At 43.5% G+C, this 25,840-nt stretch overlaps 1 protein-coding gene and 1 long non-coding RNA gene across 2 annotated transcripts in view; one reads left to right on the top strand and one right to left on the bottom strand.

Moving 5' to 3' along the window:
• Positions 1-25,840, bottom strand: part of FLT3 (fms related receptor tyrosine kinase 3) — a 107,176-nt gene that overhangs the window by 39,927 nt on the left and 41,409 nt on the right. The window contains exons 3-9 of the mRNA XM_033236495.1: positions 23,979-24,181; positions 18,323-18,438; positions 13,234-13,363; positions 10,453-10,580; positions 9,990-10,129; positions 9,739-9,892; positions 8,523-8,691 (exon numbers count right to left, since the gene is read on the bottom strand). Coding sequence (XP_033092386.1) covers positions 8,523-8,691; positions 9,739-9,892; positions 9,990-10,129; positions 10,453-10,580; positions 13,234-13,363; positions 18,323-18,438; positions 23,979-24,181 — 1,040 coding nt within the window. The remainder of the gene's footprint in view (positions 1-8,522; positions 8,692-9,738; positions 9,893-9,989; positions 10,130-10,452; positions 10,581-13,233; positions 13,364-18,322; positions 18,439-23,978; positions 24,182-25,840) is intronic.
• LOC117097964 lies at positions 1,707-14,104 on the top strand. The gene is made up of 3 exons (XR_004443116.1): positions 1,707-1,872; positions 10,864-10,965; positions 14,014-14,104. It is a non-coding gene; the product is annotated as an uncharacterized LOC117097964 (long non-coding RNA).

The following is a 25,840-nucleotide window of genomic DNA, read 5'->3' as shown; positions in this document are numbered from 1 at the left end:
GACCTCAGGAAGGCAGTGTGGAAGAGGCTGGCATGGCCTCAGGAAGGCAGTGTGGAAGAGGCTGGCATGGCCTCAGGAAGGCAGTGTGGAAGAGGCTGGCATGGCCTCAGGAAGGCAGTGTGGAAGAGGCTGGCATGGCCTCAGGAAGGCAGTGTGGAAGAGGCTGGCATGACCTCAGGAAGGCAGTGTGGAAGAGGCTGGCATGGCCTCAGGAAGGCAGTGTGGAAGAGGCTGGCATGACCTCAGGAAGGCAGTGTGGAAGAGGCTGGCATGACCTCAGGAAGGCAGTGTGGAAGAGGCTGGCATGACCTCAGGAAGGCAGTGTGGAAGAGGCTGGCATGACCTCAGGAAGGCAGTGTGGAAGAGGCTGGCATGGCCTCAGGAAGGCAGTGTGGAAGAGGCTGGCATGGCCTCAGGAAGGCAGTGTGGAAGAGGCTGGCATGGCCTCAGGAAGGCAGTGTGGAAGAGGCTGGCATGGCCTCAGGAAGGCAGTGTGGAAGAGGCTGGCATGGCCTCAGGAAGGCAGTGTGGAAGAGGCTGGCATGACCTCAGGAAGGCAGTGTGGAAGAGGCTGGCATGGCCTCAGGAAGGCAGTGTGGAAGAGGCTGGCATGACCTCAGGAAGGCAGTGTGGAAGAGGCTGGCATGACCTCAGGAAGGCAGTGTGGAGAGGCTGGCATGACCTCAGGAAGGCAGTGTGGAAGAGGCTGGCATGACCTCAGGAAGGCAGTGTGGAAGAGGCTGGCATGACCTCAGAAGGCAGTGTGGAAGAGGCTGGCATGGCCTCAGGAAGGCAGTGTGGAAGAGGCTGGCATGGCCTCAGGAAGGCAGTGTGGAAGAGGCTGGCATGGCCTCAGGAAGGCAGTGTGGAAGAGGCTGGCATGGCCTCAGGAAGGCAGTGTGGAAGAGGCTGGCATGACCTCAGGAAGGCAGTGTGGAAGAGGCTGGCATGACCTCAGGAAGGCAGTGTGGAAGAGGCTGGCATGACCTCAGGAAGGCAGTGTGGAAGAGGCTGGCATGACCTCAGGAAGGCAGTGTGGAAGAGGCTGGCATGGCCTCAGGAAGGCAGTGTGGAAGAGGCTGGCATGGCCTCAGGAAGGCAGTGTGGAAGAGGCTGGCATAGCCTCAGGAAGGCAGTGTGGAAGAGGCTGGCATGGAAGTGGCCCAAGAGAAGAAAGACGTGAGCTTCTAACAGGGAAAGTGTGATTCTCTCTGGACTATGGCCAAAGACCATGAAAAAGGAGAAGAGAGGAGGTAATAAAGCCAGTGTGGCTCACCAGGGACCATGTCAGAGACACCAGTCAATTCAGTGGAAAAAGAAATGACCAGTACAATTACGTCTCATGAGGCAGACCAAAGCAAAATGTTTCATAAACGTTCTTCTTCCTCAGTCTTCTGTGCTGTCTTAACAGAGTGTGGTTTGCCACAGTTTAGAAGAGATAGCACCTGAAATATTTTTCACTCTTCTGAACAAACACCAGGTAGGAAATTGGTCACATAAACAGCAGGAACACAAAACTGAATATCCAGATCGCTTGAAACTACCTTTCCTCGTGCTTACGACAGTTAACCCTGGAAACAATGACAACTACAATGACAACTGTGTCCTGACCCCATGGGAATTCCAAGGGGACTAACCAGTTAGGCTGATTGGGAGATGCAAAGCTTCCTCTTTCGCCTAGGGGTTTGCTATAAATGGCCAGCTGACAGGAGACGGATGTCAGGACATTTGAGTTTACAGTGAAACAGTATCTCGGTGTCTAAGATGATGTGTTCTGGTTACAACTAAGAAAAGGGGTTTCTTGGCTGGGAACGATGGCTCACGCCTGCAATCCCAGCACTTTGGGAGGCTGAAGGAGGAGGATCACTTGAGGTCAGGAGTTCAAGACCAGCCTGGCTAACATGGTGAAACTCCATCTCTACTAAAGATACAAAAAATTAGCTGGGCACGGTGGCACGCGCCTGTAATCCCAGCTACTCAGGAGGCTAAGGCAGGAGAAAAGCTTGCGTTTGAGGTTGCAGTGAGCTAAGATCATGCCATTGCACTCCAGCCTGGGCGACAGGGCGAGACTCCATCTAAAAAAATAATAATAATAAATAAAAATACAAAATTAAAAAAAATAACCTCAAAGAAAGAGAAAGGAAAAAAAGTAAAGTTGATACTCATCAACAGGAGTTAGTTAAAATAAAAATTTCTAAAAAGTGGAATACTATGCAGCCATTAAAACAATAAGGTAGATATAACAACATACTTATTAATATAGAAAGATGCTCATGATATATTTTAAGTGAAAAATCAGACTACAAATGGTACATTATTTCATGTTTATACAAAGATCCATATTGTATGTTTCTATCATGGTGGTTACATAGAAAAAGTCTGCAATGTTATCTCTGGAGGCAGAATTATGGTGTTTTTTTTTAAGGCAATTTCAGAAAAAAAAGAATGAATAAAGGGTGTTGGCTTTGCCTTCTGTGACTGGGCAAGTAATTTAGCCTCAATTTCCGCATTTCATAAAATGGGATTATGAGGGTTAAATGAGGTAATACACCTCTAGGATTTTGCACATGATAAGAACTCAAAGAAGGATCTTTTATTCTCGCAGAATGGCTTCATACGATATGGTTATAACTTACAGCTGAGTGGGGTCTTGGGCAGACCTGCAGCCAGGAATGCTGTCTCAGACTGCAGGAGTGAACAGGAACGGGATTTAGGTAGGAGCTGCTGGTATTTCACTAGACTCAAACTTTTCCCTCATTTTCCCTCCTTTCTGTCTATGCTCAAGGCTCAACTCCTTCAGAAAACAGGAAAAAAAAAAAAAAGCTCCTCTCCCAGGCTCCAGAATCTTCCGTAATTGTGTGTCACTCATTTCATGTGACAGCTTGCTTTTCAGTTTGTGGTTCTTCTGAGCAGGACCCTGGCTCACCACCCAGAACCCAAACGACCACCACACAGCTGTTTAGCCCGTAAGCACTCGGTTAGTGCCTACTGTGGGCAAAACTTAGATTCACAGAGTTGGAAAATTAAATATTTCAGGAACAAGGAAAACATCAGGCTTAGGCAACGCTAAGGAGAAGGTTTCAGAAGAGGTTACTAAGTAATTTCAACAGTCCCATTTCTTTTTTTTCCCATGAAATCGGAGAAAGCTAAGGTAGATTTGGTATTTGTAATTAAGTCTGTAGAGATACGAAATTATACAAACGAATGGGTGAAATATCCTGGAAACCTTTATCAGGACCAGGACACCAGCACGGCTAGAAAGTTATAATTTAATAAAATGTAAACATATAAAGGCAAGCCCTAGTAAACTTTGGCGTCGTATTTGAGGAAGTAAATTGGAGAAATGAAGCCATGAAAGTGGGGAAGCCGAGAGATTTCTGGTGCACATACCATGACCACACCAAAGTTTTTTCAGGGGTACTGTTATTACAGGGCCCTTTCGGTTACAGATTTTTTTAACGTTGTATCACTTTGCCTATGAAATCTTGATACATGACTAAAATACTGTACTTCACAAACCAAATTCGGCTCAATTAAATTGTTGAATCTAGGTGGTAGGTAAAGAATGCTCATGCACTATTATTTCAACTTATTAGTAAATTTGAAACTTTCTATAATAAAAAGTCAAAAGGAAAGATGGGTGCAGTGCCACACACCAAGTTGCAGCTACTCAGGAGGCTAAGGCAGGAGGATCACTTGAGCCCAGGAGTTAGAATCCAACCTGGGCAACACAGCGAGACCCTGACTCTGAAAAGCAAAAAGAAGCCAGGCAAGGTGGCTCATGGCCGTAATCCCAGCACTTTGCAAGGCCAAGGCGGGTGGATCACGAGGTCAGGAGTTCGAGACCAGCCTGGCCAACATGGTGAAACCCCGTCTCTACTCAAAATACAACAATTAGCCAGGCAGGGTAGCGCATGCCTGTAATCCCAGCTACTCAAGAGGCTGAGGCAGGAGAATCACTTAAACCTAGAAGGCGGAGCTTTCAGTGAGCCAAGATTGAGCCACTGCATTCTAGCCTGGGCGACAGAGCAAGACTCCGTCTCAAAAAAAAAGCAAAAAGAAGGGCCGGGCATGCTGGTTCACACCTGTAATCCCAGCACTTTGGGAGGCCAAGGTGGGCATATCATTTGAGGTCAGGAGTTCAAGACCAGCCTGGCCAACATGGCGAAACCCCATCTCTACTAAAAATACAAAAAAATTCACTGGGCAGGGTGGATCATGCCTGTAATCTCAGCTACTAGGGAGGCTGAGGCAGGAGAATCACTTGAACCCGGGAGACAGAGGTTGCAGTGAGCCAAGATCACGCCACCACACTCCAGCCTGGGCGACAGAGTGAGACTTAGTCCAAAAAAAAAAAGCGAAAAGAAAGAAAAGTGTAAATGACCCCTGCCTGTAATCTAGTCTGCCATCCCCATCTCAACATAGAGCCTCGTGTGGAAAGAAAAAGACATTTAGAGCACTCAGAGGCGTGTTCAAATTTTGTGTTGTTCATTTCTCGTTCAGTATTTTGAGCACGTTTTTTCATGAAGAAGGAGGGCCCATCTTTCCTGTGCTGTGCGTCGTCAGTGGCCCACAACACCTGGTACATTATTATTACCAACAATGCACATTATTAGCACAAACACTGTAGCTCTTCAAGAACTTTTCAATACAATAAACACTGAGTATTAGGTGTTGTGCTAAGAACCACGTGTGTGGTCCTTGAAGTGAAGAGGATGCTGTTGACTCATCTTTGGCCCAGACTGCGCTGTGAACTCCATTCCAGATCTGATGATGCATTCATTCATATATTAAACACACACTTACTGAACGAGGCATAGTCCAAAGATAGAGAAATATGGCAGCACACCTAATCTTAGGGTTGATAAACTCCCTGGTGAGATGCAACATACAAGGAGGTAACTCTGTTACCAGATAAGTAGGAATGAGTGAGGTACAAAACGCTATAGGAGTCAGGATCTCCCCTAATTCATTCATTTGGCTGCCTCTATAGGATAACAACCTGGGGTCATGGGTATGGATTGTGGCCACGGAATGAAGCTACAGGAAGCAGCCCACTGGCCCATGACCCATATGTCAGTGACACGGTCCCCAACTGGCGATTCTGTAAAATCTCAAAAGGTTATACCAGATATCACCAGCACAGTGGCAATCTGTGTACATTCTGGGGGGAGAGGGAAAGCAACACTACCTCACTCACTCTGGCAGCCCTTCACAGCATCACACCCATCAAGAGGATATTAAAGTCACATTTGTTGAACTAAATTGAATTGACCTCTTATCTCTTTGAATCAGGTTCAGAAGAGATTCCCATAACGCTAAGAGCTTATCTAACATGGGGATAGGATACAAAGGAGAGAGGGGACAGTCATATACTGATTTCCTTGTGAACACAAGCCAAGTGGTAATCAAGTCAACTAGGGTAGAGAGGGGCTGAATCCCCAACCTTCCACATTTAAAAGCTTGATGGGCCAGGCGCGGTGGCTCACATCTGTAATCCCAGCACTTTGGGAGGCCAAGGCAGTTGGATCACTTGAGGTCAGGAGTTCAAGACCAGCCTGGCCAACATGAAGAAACCCGTCTCTATTTAAAATACAAAAAATTAGCTGGGCATGGTGGCGTGCACCTATAATCCCAGCTACTCGGGAGGCTGAGGCAGGAGAATTGCTTGAACCCAGGAGCTTTTGGTGAGCCAAGATCGTGCCACTGCACTTCAGTCTAGGTGACAGAGTGAGACTCTGTCTCAAAAAAAAAAAAAAAGCTTGATGTTTCTGAATAAGAGCTTATGACGACTGTGGGGTGATGCCTCTAAGGCAATGGTTCTCAAAAAAAATTGCCAGGGGTTATTTTTCTCAATTTGGCAGTGTCTGGAGATATTTTTGGTTGTCACACTGGGAAAGGGGAACGTGCTCCTGGCATCCAGTGAGAGGAGGCCAGGGACGCTGAAAAGTATCCTACAACGCACAGGACAGTCCTCCACAACAAAGAATTATCCAGCTCAACATGTCAGCAGTGCCACTGTTGACAACCCCTGAGTTTGGGGGAGTGCGTTTCAGTCAACTCCCAGACCAGTCTGCATTCTTAATTACCTTAAAAATGAATGCTCTGAACATTGGGGGTTTCAGTAACAGACAGCAGACAACTCCATGCAAACCCTGCACTGAGATTCTAAAAGTCCCAACAAGGGACTTTTAGTACAAATTCCTTTTAGGTATAAAGAGTAGCACAATAATCATGAAACAAACACGTAGCAGAACCAAGATGAAAAGAACTCCTACTCTTCATCTGGAACAGTGCTAGCCAATGAAATACAATGTCAGTCATGACTGCAAGCCTTGCATATCATTTATAAATTCTGTTGGCTATATAAAGTAAAAGGAAGCAGGTGAAATTAAGTTGAATAATAGATTTCATTGAGTGCAATATATCCAAAATACTATGATTTTAATATATAATCAACATAAAAATTGTTTTAATTTTATTATTATTTTTTTCTTTTCGAGGCAGGGTTTCGCTCTGTCATCCAGGCTGGAGTGTGGTGGTGTGATCATGGCTACTGCAGCCTTGATCACCTGAACTCAATCAATCCTCCAACCTCAGCCTCCCAAGTAGCTGGGACTAAAGGTGTACACCACCACACTCAACTCATTTTTGTATTTTTTGTGGAGATGGAATTTTGCCATGTTACCCAGGCTGGTCTCAAACTCCTAGGCTCAAGCGATCCACCCACCTTGGCCTCATAAAGTGCTGGGATTACAGGTGTGACCCATTTTATTTATTAAAAAATAAAATTTATTTTATAAAATATAAAATAAAATTTATATTTTATAGCCAATATAAAAATTATTAATAATATATTTTACATTTTTTTCATACTAAGTCTTCAAAATCTAGTGTGTATTTTACAATTAGAGTACATCTCAATTTGGACCAGACACATTTCAAGCTCTCAATATCCACATGTGGTTGGTGGCTACTGTACAGGACAGCACAGATTCCTACCTGTGGTAGGAATCACCAAAGGTTCTCATTAAAAAAGCAGAGTCTGAGCGTTTTGCCCCAATTTTGAGTCAGCATGTCTGGAATGGGAGTCAGGAATCCACATTTTGAGCATTTTCTCAGATGATTCTTATATAGTTGTTCAACAGACCACATGCTGAGAAAGGATGATTTATTCTAGTCCATTGACTTGTTTGAAAGATAACATGTGTGTCTCAGTCTCTCATAGTCTAGTCCAAAACCATGTTCCATAGCATTAGTTTAAAGAGACAAGAGATGTCATAACTATAGAAGATATAGGGGGGCCGGGCGCAGTGGCTCAAGCCCGTAATCCCAGCACTTTGGGAGGCCAAGATGGGCGGATCACGAGGTCAGGAGATCGAGACCATCCTAGCTAAAACGGTGAAACCCCGTCTCTACTAAAAAAATACAAAAAAAACTAGCCAGGTGTGGTGGCGGGCACCTGTAGTCCCAGATACTCAGGAGGCTGAGGCAGGAGAATGGCGTAAACCTGGGAGGCGGAGCTTGCAGTGAGCTGAGATCCGGCCACTGCACTCCAGCCTGGGTGACAGAGCAAGACTCCATCTCAAAAAAAAAAAAAAAAAAGAAGATATAGGGGAAGGTTGTTTTTTGTTTTCCAAAGAAAGAATGGAGAATTCCTCCCACAAGAGAACCTTTCGGCGGGGTGCAGTGCTCACACCTGTAATCCCAGCACTTTGGGAGGCCCAGGTAGGGTGAATCTCCTGAGCTCAGGAGCCCGAGACCAGCCTGTGCAACATGGCAAAACCCTGTCTCTATCAAAAATACAAAAAATTAGTCAGGTGTGGTGGTGTGCACCTGTGGTCCCAGCTACTTGGGAGGCTGAGGTGGGAGGATCACTTGAGCCTGGGAGGTGGAGGTTGCAGTGAGCCAAGATTGCACCAATGCACTACAGCCTGGGTGACAGAGTGAGACCTCATCTCAAAAAAAAAAAAAAGAAAGAAAGAAAAAGAAAAGAAAAATTGTTTTTCCTAAAAAAAGAATCTTGCATAGTTTCTCATACAAATCCCGAGGAAAACAACATTTTCCTTCAGCTCTTATTATTGGGCTATTTCTGCATGTATTTTCTGAAAATTTAAATCAATACACCTATGAGTAATGTTTTTCTGTTTTTAAGGAGTTTTACTTCCTCAATCATCTGCAAATGTTTTAGGGGAGACTCAGTGTACTGTACACCGCACTCTCAAACAGGAAGTAACTACCTTGTGACTCAGAAAATGCCAGAGAACCAGACTCAAACTAGACCAGACTAATACGGTTCTTTCTGTTTTCATGCAGCAGGTTATATTATCTAAAGCAATGGTGAGACTGCTACTGTATCCTCACATCTGCTTATGTTTTCTCATCTCCGATTTCAACTCAATAATAGTTAAACTCATAATAAGTGAATTTGCTCCCATAAGTATAAAACTGTCCTTCTCAAGGGCAACAAGCAAGGAGAATTATGCTAAAAACGATATCTTAAGAGTCCTTTGTGGTCTCACCTGTATCCGTCATCGAGACCCTTTTGCTCACAAGGAAACGATTTTCGAGAGAAGGTCCATGTACATCTGATTTGTGGGTAGGCTTTAAACCTGACGGAAAAACAAAACTCTTCATATTGGTCAATTTCATAATCTTCACTTGAATTGGTAGCATTTATAAATCCCTTTTCTGTAAGAAAAAATAGGCATTTATGAGTTAGTTAATAATATTCCTATGGAAACGTATTGAGAAGATAAAATAAACTTGTATTCATCAGTTTAACACAGGAAAACTCAGGTGTTGGCATGCTGCAGGTCAGGTTGGCTAATCCGAGTGAAAACCCAGGAGTCCTATCCCTAGTTCTAAGCCTGAGCTCATCATCTTTTGAAGTTAAGAAATGTTTAAAAAAAGAAAGAAGGAAACAAAAAGAATGGGATGTAGATAACTGACTGTCTTCCCAGAGAAATGTATAAATAAACCTACAGATTTTGCAGACAATTTCCAAAGGTTGAAAGGATCCCCCACTCCCGTGTGCACACTAGGGGTCTCCTTAGAGTCTGGAAGCCCCTGCTCTCAGCCAGCACCACTCTCTCGTTGATGAGAGAGAGTAAAATAAACTCAAGGCACAAATAAAAGAGCAATCTGGCTAGCAATATTCACGAGGTTGCCTTATGGAACACTTCCTTATTAATCTGCTAAGAGCATCACTGTGTTTCTTAGCATTTTCATTATGGCTGAACGCTGTACCCTAATCTGAGATTATTGAATTGTGGTTATTTTCAGATCCTACATACCCCACCAAAATTTCAGGGCATCTAAGGGCTTGTACTGTCTCTCAGTGCTCACTGCCCTAACAGTGAGGCTAGTTGGTTCTTAGAACCAGTATTTATATTCTATTTTGTGTCCGGCTCTGTGTCAGGTTCTGGAACTACAAGAATAGAATGAATTGTCCTTGTCCTTAGGAAACTTACAGTCTACTGGGGGATAAAAGTACACAAACAGATGGTCATATTACAAAGTGTTATGTGCAAACACAGTGGCACTCAAGTAGACCTGGTTTCACGGGAAAAGGAAGAGGGTGGGCAGATTATCTTTGCAAAGCTATTCTAACTCAGTTTCTTTCTTAGTGTTTGATAGTAGCATTATATTGAAATCAGAATTTGTACCGCATACCTCACATTCCACACTAAAGCAACTAAAAATAGGAATAAAGATTGTGTGAGCAGCCTGCATTACCTACGATGGTAACCAAAGCGGATTGACTGGGATGCTTTGAAGAGGAACAAGTGTAGTATCCGGTGTCATTTCTTGCCACTGATGATACAAAAGCAAACAGAATCCGTATCATAGTTCTGTTTGTTGAATAGGTACTCATCTCAAAGTAGCTGCCCTAGGTTTTAATAAAACAGAGTTTGCATTTAATGTTTTCAATCCGGACTGTTGGTTAATTGTTCCTGCATTTTCAGAATACAAACTTGTCCTATTACCTCCTCGAGTGCTTTGTTTTCTAATTCCCAGGTGAGCCCGAATCCATGGTTCACATGAACAGCTTTGCACCTTATCCATAAGGGTTCCCCCACTTTAAGAAATAATTGTGGCAATGTGGTCTGAGGAGTTTGATTTAGATCTAGGAGATGAAAACATCCCAAGTGAGAAAAAATAAAGTGATTATTGCCTTATCACAAAGGATATCCTGAACATTCTGAACAAAGACTTTAGCATCATCTCAAATATTACTAACCACATTAATAAAAGAAGTTTTTAGAGACTGACTCTCCTCTTTTATGAAGAAATCAGCATTTACAGAATCCATAATATTGCATTTACTGGGGCCTAAAGGAATGACAGGATTTCCGAAGTTGAATGATCACCTACGCAGTTACTGTTAGTCCCTGATCGTTGCTAAGAAATAGTCACTGAAAATGAAAGTACATGATATTACAGAGTTACCTATTGTGAACAGCCTGGTGCATTCCCTGCCCAGTTCATTTCTGGCACAGCACCTTATGTCCGTCCCAAATAATTCATGAAGCACTTTCTCCTCCTTTTTAACAACAGCTGGACTTTCTTCTTTACAACTGCAATTAGAAAATAAGTACCATTTGGCCAAACAAGTTCTAAAATTACAAATGAATGCTCAAGAGGAGAACAAAGTTCTAGAGCCAGTTTTAAGGGTCAAATGGTAAGCAAAAGGTCAAAAGGTAAACAAGCCCAAATCTATGGTTTCAACTGAGAGCTCATAAGGGAGTTAGCTAGTTACTCATTATCTCAATGAATTAGAATAACACTAAGGAGAATTACATAATAAAACAGTTTAAAATTGTTCATGTTTGGTGATCTCTTTGTTGCTGCTGTTTAAAGACAGGGAAAGAAAGGAAAAAAATGAGAAAGAAGATAAAGGAAAAAAAGAGAAGAAAGAGAGAAGAGAAAAAGCATGATTGGGCTTTCATGAAGTTCAGCAAGGTAAGCATCCTTTTCTTCACAGCACTGAAGGGGACACAGTAAGGGATGGGGAAGCTAAAGTTTCAAAGGTCACCCGAGTTCCCGCAGGAACAGAGGAGGGCCAAGGTGTCACCTGCAAGGGAAATCCGCCAAGACTCCCAAGTATTCAACAGAACAAAACTCCTCTCCCTGCCTCAGCAGAAAGCGAACTTTTGTACCACTTTGGAACAAAGTATTTGGTACTTTTTCTCCTTCTATTTGGTCCCATTTAAAAAGAAAAAAAAAAAGTTGTTTAGTAAATTTTAATTAGTTCAAACTGTAAGAATTTTTACTTTGTGAGAACTTAGCTTTGGCATATATGAAAAACTACATAAACATTTATACCATACTTACTAACGGCTAGGCACTGTTTTATGTGCTTTACATGTATCAATTCATTTACTCATCATAGCAATCCTGTAAGTACTTGTTGTCATCCCTATTCTTCTGATGAGGCACAGAGAGGTTAAGTAACTTGTCCAAGGCCACACAGCTGCTAAACAAACTAGGGTTCAAAACCAGGCTATCTGGCTCTAGATTCTATATCTTTAAACAATCATATTAGACTGCCTTTCCAGAACAAACAGGACAATCACAAATTGAACATTTAGTCACAAGGAATTTTTCTTTTCTTTTTTTTTTTTGAGATGGAGTCTCGCTCTGTCACCCAGGCTGGAGTACAACGGCGCGATCTCGGGTCACTGCAACCTCCGCCTCCCAGGTTCAAGCGATTCTCCTTCCTCGGCCTCTTGAGTAGCTGGGATTACAGACGCCTACCACCATGCCTGGCTAATTTTTGTATTTTTAGTAAAGACGGAGTTTCACCATGTTGGTCAGGCTGGTCTTGAACTCCCAACCTCAGGTGATCTGCCTGCCTTGGCCTCCCAAAGTGCTGGGATTACAGGCTAAGCCACTGCACCTGACCTAGAATTTCCTTTTCCTTTTTTTTTTTTTTTTTTTGAGACGGAGTCTCGCTCTGTCACCCAGGCTGGAGTGCAGTGGTGCGATCTCAGCTCACTGCAAGCTCTGCCTCCCGGGTTCACGCCATTCTCCTGACTCAGCCTCCTGAGTAGCTGGGACTACAGGCGCATGCCACCACGCCCGGCTAATTTTTTTGGAATTTTTAGTAGAGATGGGGTTTCACCGTGTTAGCCAGGATGGTCTGGATCTCCTGACCTCATGATCCTCCGGCCTCGGCCTCCCAAAGTGCTGGGATTACAGGCGTGAGCCACCGTGCCCAGCCTAGAATTTCGTACGTATAAGAGAATTGTACTTTAAAATCAGTGTCTTTCTTTTTGCCCCAACCAGATGCCCAGGGAGCCAACAATCCTGGAATGTAGAGGGACTTTTACTTGTGTACCGTGATGCCCAGGAAGGGTCCTGCAGTTGATTTGAGGGGCTCCAAAAAGCCCCTTACCAAAAAAATCCTTGTCCTCCCTGTACACTGGCCATTCTGTATTATTTATTTATTTTATTTTATTTATTTAATTTTTTTTTTTTTTTGGAGACGGAGTTTTGCTCTGGTTGCCCAGGCTGGAGTGCAATGGCGTGATCTTGGTTCACTGCAACCTCTGCCTCCCAGGTTCAAGAGATTTTCCTGCCTCAGCCTCCAGAGTAGCTGGTATTATAGGCGTCTGCCACCATACCCGGTTAATTTTTTGTATTTTTAGTAGAGATGGGGTTTCACCATGTTGGCCAGGCTGGTGTCAAACTCCTGACCTCAAGTGATCTGCCCCCCTGGCCTCCCGAAATGCTGGGATTACAGGCGTGAGCCACTTCACCAGGCCCTATACTGGTCATTTTTTAACTTTAAGAAGCCAAAGTTGGCCGGGCGCGGTGGCTCAAGCCTGTAATCCCAGCACTTTGGGAGGCCGAGATGGGCGGATCACGAGGTCAGGAGATCGAGACCATCCTGGCTAACACGGTGAAACCCCGTCTCTACTAAAAATACAAAAACGAGCCGGGCGAGGTGGCGGGCGCCTGTAGTCCCAGCTACTCGGGAGGCTGAGGCAGGAGAATGGCGTGAACCCGGGAGGCGGAGCTTGCAGTGAGCTGAGATCCGGCCACTGCACTCCAGTCCCGGCGACAGACCGAGACTCTGCCTCAAAAAAAAAAAAAAAAAAAAAAGAAGCCAAAGTTTCCTGTTTAAATGAGCATAAATTAAATTTTACATACAGCTTGATGTCAACTACATTAGAAAAAAGCCAAAAGGAAATGATGAGAATAGCAGCTACTAGGGATGTATCATACCTTTCCCCCTGTGAATCGCAGAGCACCCATTCCACGATCGGCTCTGGAACGCTCTCAGATATGCAGACCAGGGCGTCCTGGTTTTCCATTTTTCTAAAGTAAGGTCTTCTTAATGTGTAAAGCAGGGTATCTAAAGCATCATAAGTTATTAACATTTTACTATTTTAAAAATAATTATTTTAGCAGCCCCTCAAAAAAGGATTCTATGTCATTAAGAAAAGTTCGTATTTTATACCATAGCAGTGTCTTCTGCACCCCCACCAACCATTACATATACAGATTTTTTTCTTTTTTTAATACTAAAGGCATCAAAAGAAAACCAACCACTATATTAAATTTAGCTCTGGCTGCAGTGTCAACTTTAACATTTATCCTCTTGGCCAATTTCTCTGGGTATTTCACAAATCCATAGCTAACTAAAGTAGTCTAGTGAAGCCATGTGAAAATACAAATATTGATAGGCACAGGAAAAAGGAAATTAGCAGTAACATATGGCTTAAACCCTTGTTTAACGCATAGTTTAGACCTCAACTTTCTTCCTATAATTTGATCTGCAACTAGTCAGAAATACACTAAGATTCAGAAAGGCAGAAGAAACATGGTAGGGTGGAGTTGGAATTGCAACAGAACTTAGAGGTTTAGTTCAGCCTCCCACTCCCACTGGACCATCACACACACACACACAAACACACACACACACACACACACATACACACACACCATCCTTCACTCCCAGCTATTTCCAACATAAACTTTCTACTTCTACTTTGACTCTTCTAGGGACTGGAGTTCATGACCTTCCAGGGCAGGTCATTCTAACTTCTGACAAACTTTTCTTTTTTAAGGAAAGTTTCCCTATACTGAATTCCAGCCTCTCTCCTTACAATAAATTTTGCTTGAAAATATTATTTATTGTTTGATATATATATATATGAAAGAATATATGAAGTATAAATTTCAAAGCATAATAAGAACAAATACCCATGGAGCCACTATCCACCTAATAACTAGAATATTAATAAATACCTTTTGATCTACTTCTGTGCTTCTCCCCATCTCTCAACTGTACATGGCCTTTATCTTGAATTTTGTTTATTATTTGGGGACTCTTCAAAGTAGTTATACCACATAAATATGTGGTGCTAAATGATATATTGATTTATTTCATTCTTGAGCTTCAAAATAGTGTTATCAATCAATATGCAGCTTCCACAGCTTCATTTTTCCATCCAACCTTAATGTTTTTAACATTCATCCATGGTTTTACATGTAGCTATACTTTATTTTTTTTTTACTGCTACATCATATTCTATTGGTATATATACCATTGTTTTCTCATTTTCTTGCAGTAGACATTTGGATTGTTTCCTTCTGTGTGTGTGTGTGAGACAGGGTCTCTGTCACCCAAGCTGGAGTGCAGTGGTGCAATCTCAGCTCACTACAGCCTCAACCTCCCAGGCTCAAGTGATCTTCCTGCCTCAGCTCCCAAAGTGCTTGGATTAGAGGTATGAGCCACCACACCTGGCAATAGTTTTTTGTATGATCAACCATGTGCTCTGAACATTCCACACATTTTTACTGAGGCATGTGTATAACAGTTTCCTTAATAACATACCTAAGAGGAGAACTGCTGGTCTACATGGTATAAGCACATTCAGCCTTACACATAATGACCATTTGTTTTCCAAAGGGGTTATATTAATTTATGTTACACACCAGGAGATGAGAGCACCTATTGCTTTGTATACTTACCAAGACTTCTTAATTTTCAACAATCTAGCAGATATAAAATGGTATTTCATTGTGGTCTTAATTTAATTTATCCATTATTAATTTAACATGTGTTAAAATAATTACTTGGAAGGCCATTAGGCTGAGACAGCTCTAATAGCTTGAGTTCCTATGTAAACAAATCAAAACCCAACTTAAAAAAAAAAAAAGAGAAAGAATAAAGGCCGGGCACGGTGGCTCATGCCTGTAATCCCAGCACTTAGGGAGGGTGAGGCGGGAGGATCGCTTAAGCCAGGAGTTGGAGACCAGCCTAGGTAACATGCCGAAACCCCGTCTCTACAAAAACAACAACAAAAAGCAAACCAATTCAATATGAGCAGCAAAATGCCACTTAGCTTAATCAATGAGGAACTGCAGACTGACCAAACGAGGGACTGCCCTTCCTTAACCAATCAAATCTTTTCTCTGTCTTGCCTCCAGGAACACCTTATAGAAAGAAGTCTTACCCTTGAATCCCCTCACAGGAGCCCACCTGCTTACCATCTGGCACTGCCCGATTCATGAATTGCTTTCTGCTCAGATATACTCTTTACAACTTTTAACGTGCCTAAGTTTATGTTTTCACATGTTTCTTGACCATTTAGGTTTCACGTTCCAAAAATGAAACGCCGACTCATGTCCTTTGTTCATTTCTCTACTAGGCTTTCATTTTGCTTTGTTTTTCTTATTGACTTACAGAGATTGTTTATCTTATTGACTTTACATATTATGACTATTAATCCTTTGTTGATTGTGAACTGCAAGTAACTTTTCCCGTCTTGTGGTGAATTTTATTTTTTCTCCCTGTAATTTCTTTTTTTTTGAGACGGAGTCTCGCTCTGTCGCCCAGGCTGGAGTGCAGGGGCCGGATCTCAGCTCACTGCAAGCTCTGCCTCCCGGTTTCAAGCGATTCTCCTGCCTCAGCCTCCCAAGTAGCTGGGACTACAGGCGCCCACCACCATGCCTGGCTAATTTTTTGTATTTTTAGTAGAGACGGGGTTTCACCGTGTTAGCCAGGATGGTCTCGATCTCTCCCTGTAATTTCTAACAACTGGTTCTTATCCTACCCTCTAGAGCAACTTTTTAAAAGTCTAGCTTTGATTCCATATGAAAATCCTTCAAATATTTAAAATCAGAAACTGAGATCAAGGGAGATAATTACCATACAAGGTACTTTAACTAGTTAGCTCAGGTTTCCTGACCCAAATCCTAAAAGAATTTCCTCTGTATTACACTGCAGTCAATCTTATCATGTCCTCAAAAGATTTCCTTCTATATACTACACATTCCCAATTCCTTCACCTGCTCCTAATTTAAAGAATTCCAAATTTTCCACTATCCTGGTTGCTCCATTTTGTCAGTATTCATCTAAAAAAAAAAAAGTAGAACTGAAATGAATAATCTTCCATTAATTTCCTTAATTTAGACGTTATATTTTCATGAACACTGCCAAGGTTCAAATTTACTTTTTTTGGCAACCATGCCCTGCTAGTGGTTCATACTGAGCTTGTGGTTGACTAAACCCTTTCCTCTTTTTCACACTGACTGTTGCCACATCTCTCCCACCTATTTTTTGGACCCCACCACCTTGCAGAATGCTAAAAATAAGTTATAATTTGCTTGAATAATTGTTGTTACATTTTTACACTGTAAATCTTAAGTGAAAGGAATATACCCTAAGTATAACAGAGACACAGCAGATGCCCACTTACCTTATACAACTATTTATAGTTGGCAAGAAAATTTAAAAAGGAGAGAAAAAGAGAAAGAGGAAGAGAGGGAGAGCAAGAAATGTCCTCGCTTTATCCAACCTGGGGCACGTATTGACTGTCCCACAGAGGCGGTGAGGGACTAGAAAGGGGGCAAGGAACAAGACCAACATGAAAGAACAACAAAAGGTGATTCTTGGCTTCGGAGCTTGTAGGGCTCTGGTCCTACCATTTTCAGAGTAATTAAAGGACTTCCCAGAACAAATTTTGAGTACTTTTGACTTTAGCTAATGTAAACCTTACAGGCTGACTTTAGAACCTTACTCCACCCCCAACCCCAATAAGATGACACTTCTGGGAATCTCGAGTACTCTCTTCTGTTAGTAGCTTTGACAGCAAGACCCACACACTTTCTTTCACACAAGACCCAGGGCAGTGTGGTGCAGAAAGCCTCCAGCTGTGCCCACCACCACGCCTCTCAGAGGGTTTGTTTTCTCATCTACATGCATGCAGGATCGCTGCGAGCATCTGACATGTTACAGGCAGAAGATCCTCAGCAGTTGTGCTTATTCCTGACCCAGGGCACCTCCGTGGGCTGGACACACACGCTTTGTGCACTTGAGTCACTGACAAGGAAGAGGGCAGCCTGGCAAGTTGTGTCAATGTGTGGGAGGGAACCTAATTTTAAGTAATATTAACCCAGGGTTTTTGGAGCACTGCACTGGCCCGTAAAGGCACGAGGACCTGAATGAATGCAGCCACTTTTAGTCCTTCTTGGTCATGGAAGGTGAAGCAGCAAGTCAGTGTGCATAGCACTGAGTCTGTGCATGATGGGGACAAAACAAGGAGAAGCCAAAAAGCACATGCAGGTGGTGCCTCTGCCAACGGCACAGCTGCCTCCCTTGGTAAGAGTATTTGGACTGTTCCTTACAGTTTGCATATGGTCTGGCATGCGTGTGGGCCTGCGCTGTCCAACACAGTAGCCCCTAGCTGCATGGGGCTATTTAAATTCCAATTTTAATGAATTAAAACTAAATAAAATGGAAACTTTAGTTCCTCAGTCACCTTAGCCACATTTCAAGTGTTCAACAGCCCCCTGTGGCCAGTGGCTGCTGTATTGGAAAGAGCAGACAAAGATCATTTTCATCATCTCAGAAAGTTCTATTGGATCATGCTGAGACCTTCCAATCCTGTGAGGTACGTATTTTTATCCTCATTTCACCAACAAGGGAATTGGGGCTCAGAGAAATTGTGACCTGCCATAGGTGGTAGTATCAGAACCAGAAATCAGAACCGAGGTCTTCTGATTCCAAGGTGAAAATGTTTTCCATTTCTTCCCTGTCAGCCATCTGCTACTGAACAGAGGATGTCCCAGGTGTTTTTAGCAGCAGTCACATTCTCAGAGTCCACGGCACACATCAGTGATTCATCAGTGATTCTCAGTTCTCTATAGGTTCTACAGAGGGTTGACGGAATCTAATCAATCCAACGAGGTATCGAGGGAAACATGAATATATCTAGGGGAGCTGGTCAAGCTAACAGGTTCTAAACCACTCCTTTGAAATCCTGCGGTATTCCAGGCTGGAATGCTAGTAGCAGGCTGGACTTACTTCTTATACTCACTGTAAACAATATTGTGTAATTGGTAGCTTCACTCTGAATAAAAAGTAGGTATTCTCCAGCTTGGGTTTCTGTCATTTTCAAAATGACCATGGAAACAACTCCTCTGCAAAACAGGAAAGAGAACAGTTATTTTGGAAAATGTGTGAAACTAAAAACGAAATTTCACAGTGACTAAAAAGGCAGTTTGGTACTCCAGCGTTCCCCGACCGGCACAGAAGCTGCTCTGTGGAGAACATAGCTTCTGTCATGTGCCCAGCACTCAGCCAGGGCATTGCTTGTTGGACTCTGACTTTTAACCAGTCCTCCCCTTGGGGATGGGAGAGCTCTATTCTGGTGCCATCATCTCATCTTCCCTGAGCTTCTAGGAGCGAAAACTCCCATCTAAAATCACACAGGAGGCTGGGTGTGGTGGCTCACACCTGTAATCCCAGAACTTTGGGAGGCCAAGGCAGGCAGATCACCTGAGGTCAGGAGTTCGAGACCAGCCTGGCCAACATTGGTGAAACCCGGTCTCTACTAAAAATACAAAAATTAGCCGAGAATGACAGCAGGTGCCTGTAATCCCAGCTACTCAGGAGGCTGAGGCAGGAGAATTGCTTGAACCCAGGAGGTGGAGGCTGCAGCAAGCTCAGGTCACACAACTGCACTCCAGCCTGAACAACAAGAGTGAAATTCCGTCAAAAAAAAAAAAAACTGAAATAACAACAACAACAACAACAAAAGCACAGTAAGCCGGGTGTAGTGGCTCACACATGTAATCCCAGAACTTTGGGAGGCTGAGGCTGGCAGATCACTTGAGCCCAGGAGTTCAAGACCAGCCTGGGCAATATAGTGAGACCCTACCTCTATTTAAAAAAATTTTTAAAAACGGCCTGGTACAGTGGCTCATACCTGTAACCCCAGCACCTTGGAAGGCCGAGATGGGTGGATCACCTAAGGTCAGTTGTTGAAGACCAGCTTGGCTAACATAGTGAAACCCTGTTTCTCCAAAAAATACAAAAAATTAGCCAGGCATGGTGGCGCCCACCTGTCATCCCAGCTACTTAGGAGGCTGAGGCAGGAGAATCGCTTGAACCTGGGATGCAGAGGTTGCAGTGAGCTGAGATCGCACTCTTGCACTCCAGCTTGGGCAACGAGAGCAAAACTCTGTCGCAAAAAATTAAATAAATAAATAAATAAATAAATGCCCACACACAGTGTTGGTGATACAGTCCCTTTAGCAGTGGCATGCCATTTCCTTCTATGACAAAGCACCCTCTGTGATCACACGTGACCAGTCACCTGGTCACCAGCCTCAGTCTCAGTTTCCCACTCACAGAACACTGAGGTTAAAAAAAAAAATTCCCCTAGTTTGTGCCTTTCTCTGTCTAAATGAAACAACTCAAGCAAAATCTGACAAAAGGCATGTTCCTATGAAGTAATAATTACACTGAATATCACTTAGATGTAAAGAGAAAGATGTCTTGGCGTCAGTATTTTTAACTTTTCAGATAATTAGTAAATATAAATTGGGTTGGGGCATTCTCTTCCAAGAGATAAGTAGGATGTGTATTTGGTGCTATCCTCTCTAAAGCTGACAGTCCTCCTAGCACTTTGTTGAGTGATGTTGTATTTAAATTCACACTTTCTGGTCAGGCATGGTGGCTCATGCCTGTAATCCCAGTACTTTGGGAGGCCGAAGTGGGTGGATCACCTGAGGTCGGGAGTTTGAGACCAGCCTGACCAACATGGAGAAACCCTGTCTACTAAAAATACAAAGTTAGCGGGGCGGGGTGGCACATGCCTGTAATCCCAGGTACTCGGGAGGCTGAGACAGGAGAGTTGCTTGAACCCAGGAGGTGGAGGTTGCGGTGAGACAAGGTCGCGCCATTGCACTCCAGCCTGGGCAACAAGAGTGAAACTCTATCTCCGAAAATAAAAATAAAATAAAATAATAAGTTCACACTTTCTGACCTTTAGACCCTTAACTGTGCAAAGTGTAGTCTTTCTCCAACAGTGTTAGCATCAGCTGGGAACTGACAAAGATGCAGAATCTCAGGTTCTACTCATCAGAGTCTGCATTTTAAACAAGATCTCCAGGCAATCCAAATACAGGCTATATTCAAGAAACCCTGCTTTAAAGCAGCAAGCAGGTTCAAGAGTGCCTGGGCCTGCATTCATAAACACAGTCAATTAGTAGGATACATACTTGATTTGCTTCTGCAGATCTATTTTGATGCTATGCTTTTCTTCTCTGAACCCTCAGCCTGGCGTGAGCCACCACGTCTGTAGTCACAGCAGTTTGGGAGGCAAGGTAGGAGGACTGCTTGAGGCCACGAGTTCAAGACTAACCTGGGCAACATATTGAGATGCCTTCCCAATAAAAAGATAAAAATGTGGCTGGCACAGTGGCTCACGCCTGTAATCCCAGCACATTTGTAGCCAAAAAACAAGAAGTGAGTAATACAATCTCAAAAGAGGAAAGGAAATGAATGTGTTCCAAGATTTAGAACTCAACTTCAGAACTATACTCACTGTCCGGCAAATCACTTAAGAGAAGAATGTATTTGACCTTAAAAAAAAATACATAAAACTGGTACAAGGTGATCACAGAGATGTTCTCCAAGACCCTATCAAGGGGCCTGCTCCCCTTTGCAGGCCATTTGGGTACTGTTTACTACATAGTTCCTGGAAAGCGCGTGCCTTCTCTACACCTGTGGGGCAACAGGACAGCCGCAAGAATTCGAAAGAAAGGCTGCGTGAAGAGGGCATTTAACTGACCTATGTCCTTTGCCCTATCTCATTTCAGCAAGAGGACAAGGACAGCAGGGGGCGGCAATCAGCACAGAGCTATACAGGGTTAGGACACGACCCACACATCTTGGCTAAGACATTTTTCTGGATGAGATCAATGGTCCTCACAGACAGATCAGTCTTACTAAATAATCTGTAGATAGCACATAACATTGCAATTCTGCTTATCATATTGTGAAACAAAATAGATAAAATCAAATGTTCTTTTCCCAAGCATTTCCCAAAAATAAATTTCCTTTAAAAAAAAATTTTTTTTAAGGAATTTCTTGGCCAGGTGCAGTGGCTCATGCCTGTAATCCCAGCACTTTGGGAGGCCAAGGTGGGCAGATCAAGAGGTCAAGAGATGGGGACCATGCTGTCCAACATGGTGAAACCCCACCTCCATTAAAAATACAAAAATTAGCTGGGCGTGGTAGCGGGTGCCTGTAATCCCAGCTTACTCGGGAGGCTGAGGCAGGAGAACTGCTTGAACCCAGGAGGAGGAGATTGCAGTGAGCCAAGATCACGCCACTACACTCCAGGCCTGGCAACAGAGCAAGACTCCGTCTCAAAAAAAAAAAAAAAAAAAGAAATTTCTTGCTACACTAACAAGAATGAAGACTTCCTAAATTTTATCTTTAACATGATATCCAACTAAAAAACAAGACATTTAAAAAATCCCAAATAGACCCGGTGAGGTGGCTTACGCTTGTAATCCCGGCACTTTGGGAGGCCGAGGCGGGTGGATCAGATCACCTGAGGTCAGGAGTTTGAGACCAGACTGGCCAACATGATGAAACCCTGCCTCTATTAAAAATACAAAAAATAAAAAAAGAAAACAAAAAACATTAGCCAGGAATGGTAGTGGGTGCCTATAATCCCAGCTACTCAGGAAGCTGAGGCACGAGAATTGCTTGAACCTGGGAGGCAGAGGTTGCAGAGAGCTGAGATCGTGCCACTGCACTCCAGCCTGGGAGACAGAGCAGAGCAGAACTCTGTCTCAAAAAAAAAAAAAAAAAAAAAAAAAAAATTTCTTCTTCATAAATAAGGTAAAAATATAAAAAAAAAGTTCTTCTTCATAAATAAGGTAAAAATATATAAAAAAAAAAAAAAAAAAAAGAGGCCAGGTGCGGTGGCTCACACCTGTAATCCCAGCACTTTGGGAGGCCAAGGCGGGTGGATCACAAGGTCAGGAGATCAAGACCATCCTGGCTGACACAGAGAAACCCCACCTCTACTAAAAATACAAAAAATTAGTCGGGCGTGGTGGCAGGCACCTGTAGTCCCAGCTACTCGGGAGGCTGAGGCAGGAGAATGGCATGAACCCAGGAGGCGGAGCTTGCAGTGAGCCAAGATCGCGCCACTGCACTCCAACCTGGGTGACAGAGCAAGACACTGTCTCAGAAAAAAAAAAAAGAAAAAGAAACAAAAATCCCAGATATTCTTTTCACTATTTGTTTTACATTTTGCCAGTCACTCACTGCTTTCTATATACTTATATATGTGTGTGTGTGTGTATAGGTTTAACTTAATAGACTTAACCTTTTTCTTTTTCTTTTTTTTTTTTGAGACAGAGTCTCACTCTTATCTCTCAGGTTGGAGTGCAGTGGTGCAGTATCAGCTCACCGAACCTACCCCTCTGGGCTTCAAGCGATTCTCCTGCCTCAGCCTCCCAAGTAGCTGTGATTACAGGTGCACACCACTACGCCTGGCTAATTTTTTTATTTTTAGTAGAGATAGGGTTTCACCATGTTGTCCAGGCTGGTCTTGAACTCCTGACCTCAGGTGATCCACCTCAGCCTCCCAAAGTGCTGGGATTACGGGCGTGAGCCACTGCACCCAACCAACTTTACTTTTTAGAGCAGTTTTAGACTTACAGGAAAATTAAGCAGAAGACACACAAAGATGCCACCTATGCACTTCTCCCCACACACAGTGTCCCTTATTATTAACATCTTGCATAGGTGTGATATGTTTGTTACAATTGATGAACCAATTTTAAAGTTCATAGTTTGGGCTGGGCATGGTGGCTCATGCCTGTAATCCCAGTACTTTGGGAGGCTGAGGTGGGAGGATCATGTAAGGTCAGTTTGAGGCCAGCCCGGCCAACATGGTGAAACCCCATCTCTACTAAAAATACACAAATTAGCTGGGTGTGGTGGCATGCGCCTGTGATCCCCACTCTTCAGGAGGTTAAGACAGGAGAATTACTTGAACCTGGGAAAAACAGAAGTTTCAGTGAGCCAAGATCAGGCCACTGCACTCCAGCCTCGGTGAGAGAGCGAGATTCCATCTCAAAAATCAAATAAAGTTCATAGTTTGTTATAGGGTTCATTTTTTGTGTTATACATCCTAGGAAATTTGACAGATATATAATGTCATGTATCGATGCCCTAACTATATTTTCAGCTCGTTATTTCACTGAAGATAAGAGTTACAAAAAACAGGCTGAGGCCAGGCGCAGTGGCTCACACCTGTAATCCTGGTGTGAGGATTACACCTGGTGTGAGGATTAACCAGCGTTTCGAACGCTGAGGTGGGTGGATCGCTTAAGACCAGGAGCTCAAGACCAGCCTTGGCAACATGGTGAAACACCATGGTGTCTAGAAGAAAATTTTAAAAATTAGCTGGGTGTGGTGGCATGCACCTGTAGTCCCAGCTACTTGGGAGGACTGGGGTGGGGGGATTACTTGAGCTTGGAAGGTCGAGGCTACAATGAGCCAAGATTGTGCCACTGTACTCTAGCCTGGGTGACAGAGAGAGACCCCGACTCCAAAAAAAAAAAAAGATTTACTATAATCATGAACAGAAACTTGAAACAAAATTCCAAATGAACCACATTTTATGTCAAGAAGGTATTCCTCCACTTACCTATTTTGTAAATCAAAATGTGGCTGACAGTTCAGGGAGCTGTGCTTAAACACCCAGAGACAGGAAATGTTCCCTGGGGTGTCGACCAGCACTTGCAGTGTGATGGAAGCAGATACATCCACTTCCACTGTGGCAGCTTCGTACACTGTCCCTGCGCTCTGGGGTCTCAATGCACACCCGAGGTCTTCTGGGGATTCTGACACCTACATTGTAGACAGAAAAAAGTGAATTCAGGAAAATTGCAGGTCTAAGGCCTCCCCTTCTTCACATCAAAACTTTATCAAATACATTCATGCTGACACACTGCACACAACACCCACACAAGCTGGAACCCACTGAGAACACGTTGCCGACAGAAGGTCCTATAAATTACAATTCTCGAAAGAAAAGATAAATAACTTTGGGCTGCATTTCTAAAATGTTGTACAGACTGACATGGTGGGTGTCCCCCTACCTCTGCAAATTCATATGTTGAAGTCCCAACTCTCAGTATCTCAGAATGCAACTTTATTTGGAGATGGTCTTTACAGTGTTAATCAAGTTAAAATGGGTCATTAGGCGAGCCTAAATTCAGTATGACTGGTGTCCTTAAAAGAAAAGGAGGCAGGGCGTGGTGGCTCACACCTGCAATCCTAGCACTTTGGGACGCCGAGGCAGGCAGATCACTTGAAGTCAGGAATTTGAGACCAGCCTGGCCATCATGGTGAAACCCCATGTCCACTAAAAATACAAAAAATTAGCTGGAAGTGGTGGTGGATGCCTGTAATCCCAGCTCCTTGGGAGACTGAGGCAGGAGAATGGCTTGAACATGGGAGGCGGAGGTTGCAGCGAGCTGAGATCACGCCACTGCACTCCAGATTGGGCAACAGAGTGAGACTCTGTCTCAAAAAAAAAAAAAAAAAAAAAAAAAGAAGAGATTTGAAGGCAGATATACAGATAGTAAGAACACCATGTGAACAGTAAGACAGCCATCTTCAAGCCAAGGAGAGAGGTCTGGAACAGATTCTTGCTCACTGCCCTTAGAAGGAACCAACCCTACTGACATTTTAATTTTGGACTTCTAGCCTCCAGAATTGTGAGACAATATATTTCTGTTGATTTAAGTTGCCCAGTCTGTGGTAGTTTGTTGTATCACCCCTAACAAACTAATGTTCAGACCGTAGTTATAATATCCATAATATATAGGTAAATATTTTTGTGATTGTTGGTATATAAATTAAAATGTATAAAACAATGGTAAACTGGTATCGGTGTTAAAGGAAATTTAAAAACCAAATTTTCTGGGCAGATGTCCCCATAGGCACACCGCCACCACCACACTTCTTGCCTGCTTTAAACAATTGAGATATATTAGGCCGGGCGCCATGGCTCAGGCCTGTAATTGCAGCACTTTGGGAGGTTGAAGCAGGTGGATCGCTTGAGGTCAGGAGTTCGAGACCAGCCTGGCCAACATGGTGAACCCCTGTCTCTACTGAAAATACAAAAAATTAGCTGAGTGTGATGGCGGGCGCCTGTAATCCCAGCTACTCAGGAGGCTGAGGCAGGGGGATTACTTGAACCTGGGAGGTGGAGGTTTCAATGAGCCAAGATCCCACCATTGCACTTCAGCCTTGGAGATGGAGTGACACTCTGTCTCAATAAATAAATAAATAAATAAATAATTGAGATATATTGAGAGGAGGGGTTGGAGCAGCTTCTACTGTGGAGTCCCCCACCTCCTACCTCCTTTACATGGCTGAACACAGCATGCGCGCACACACACACACACACAAGCACACATGTATTTCTTCAGGTGAAGAGCAGGGTAGCTCTTCTGCTACTGGTCAAAAACCGTTAATTCTGGTCTTATTTGTTCACTTAGT

This window comes from Trachypithecus francoisi, unplaced genomic scaffold (assembly GCF_009764315.1).
Source record: "Trachypithecus francoisi isolate TF-2019V2 unplaced genomic scaffold, Tfra_2.0 Contig01461, whole genome shotgun sequence".
NCBI classification, from domain to species: Eukaryota; Metazoa; Chordata; class Mammalia; order Primates; family Cercopithecidae; genus Trachypithecus; species Trachypithecus francoisi.
This window is presented reverse-complemented; position numbering and strand designations above follow the sequence as displayed.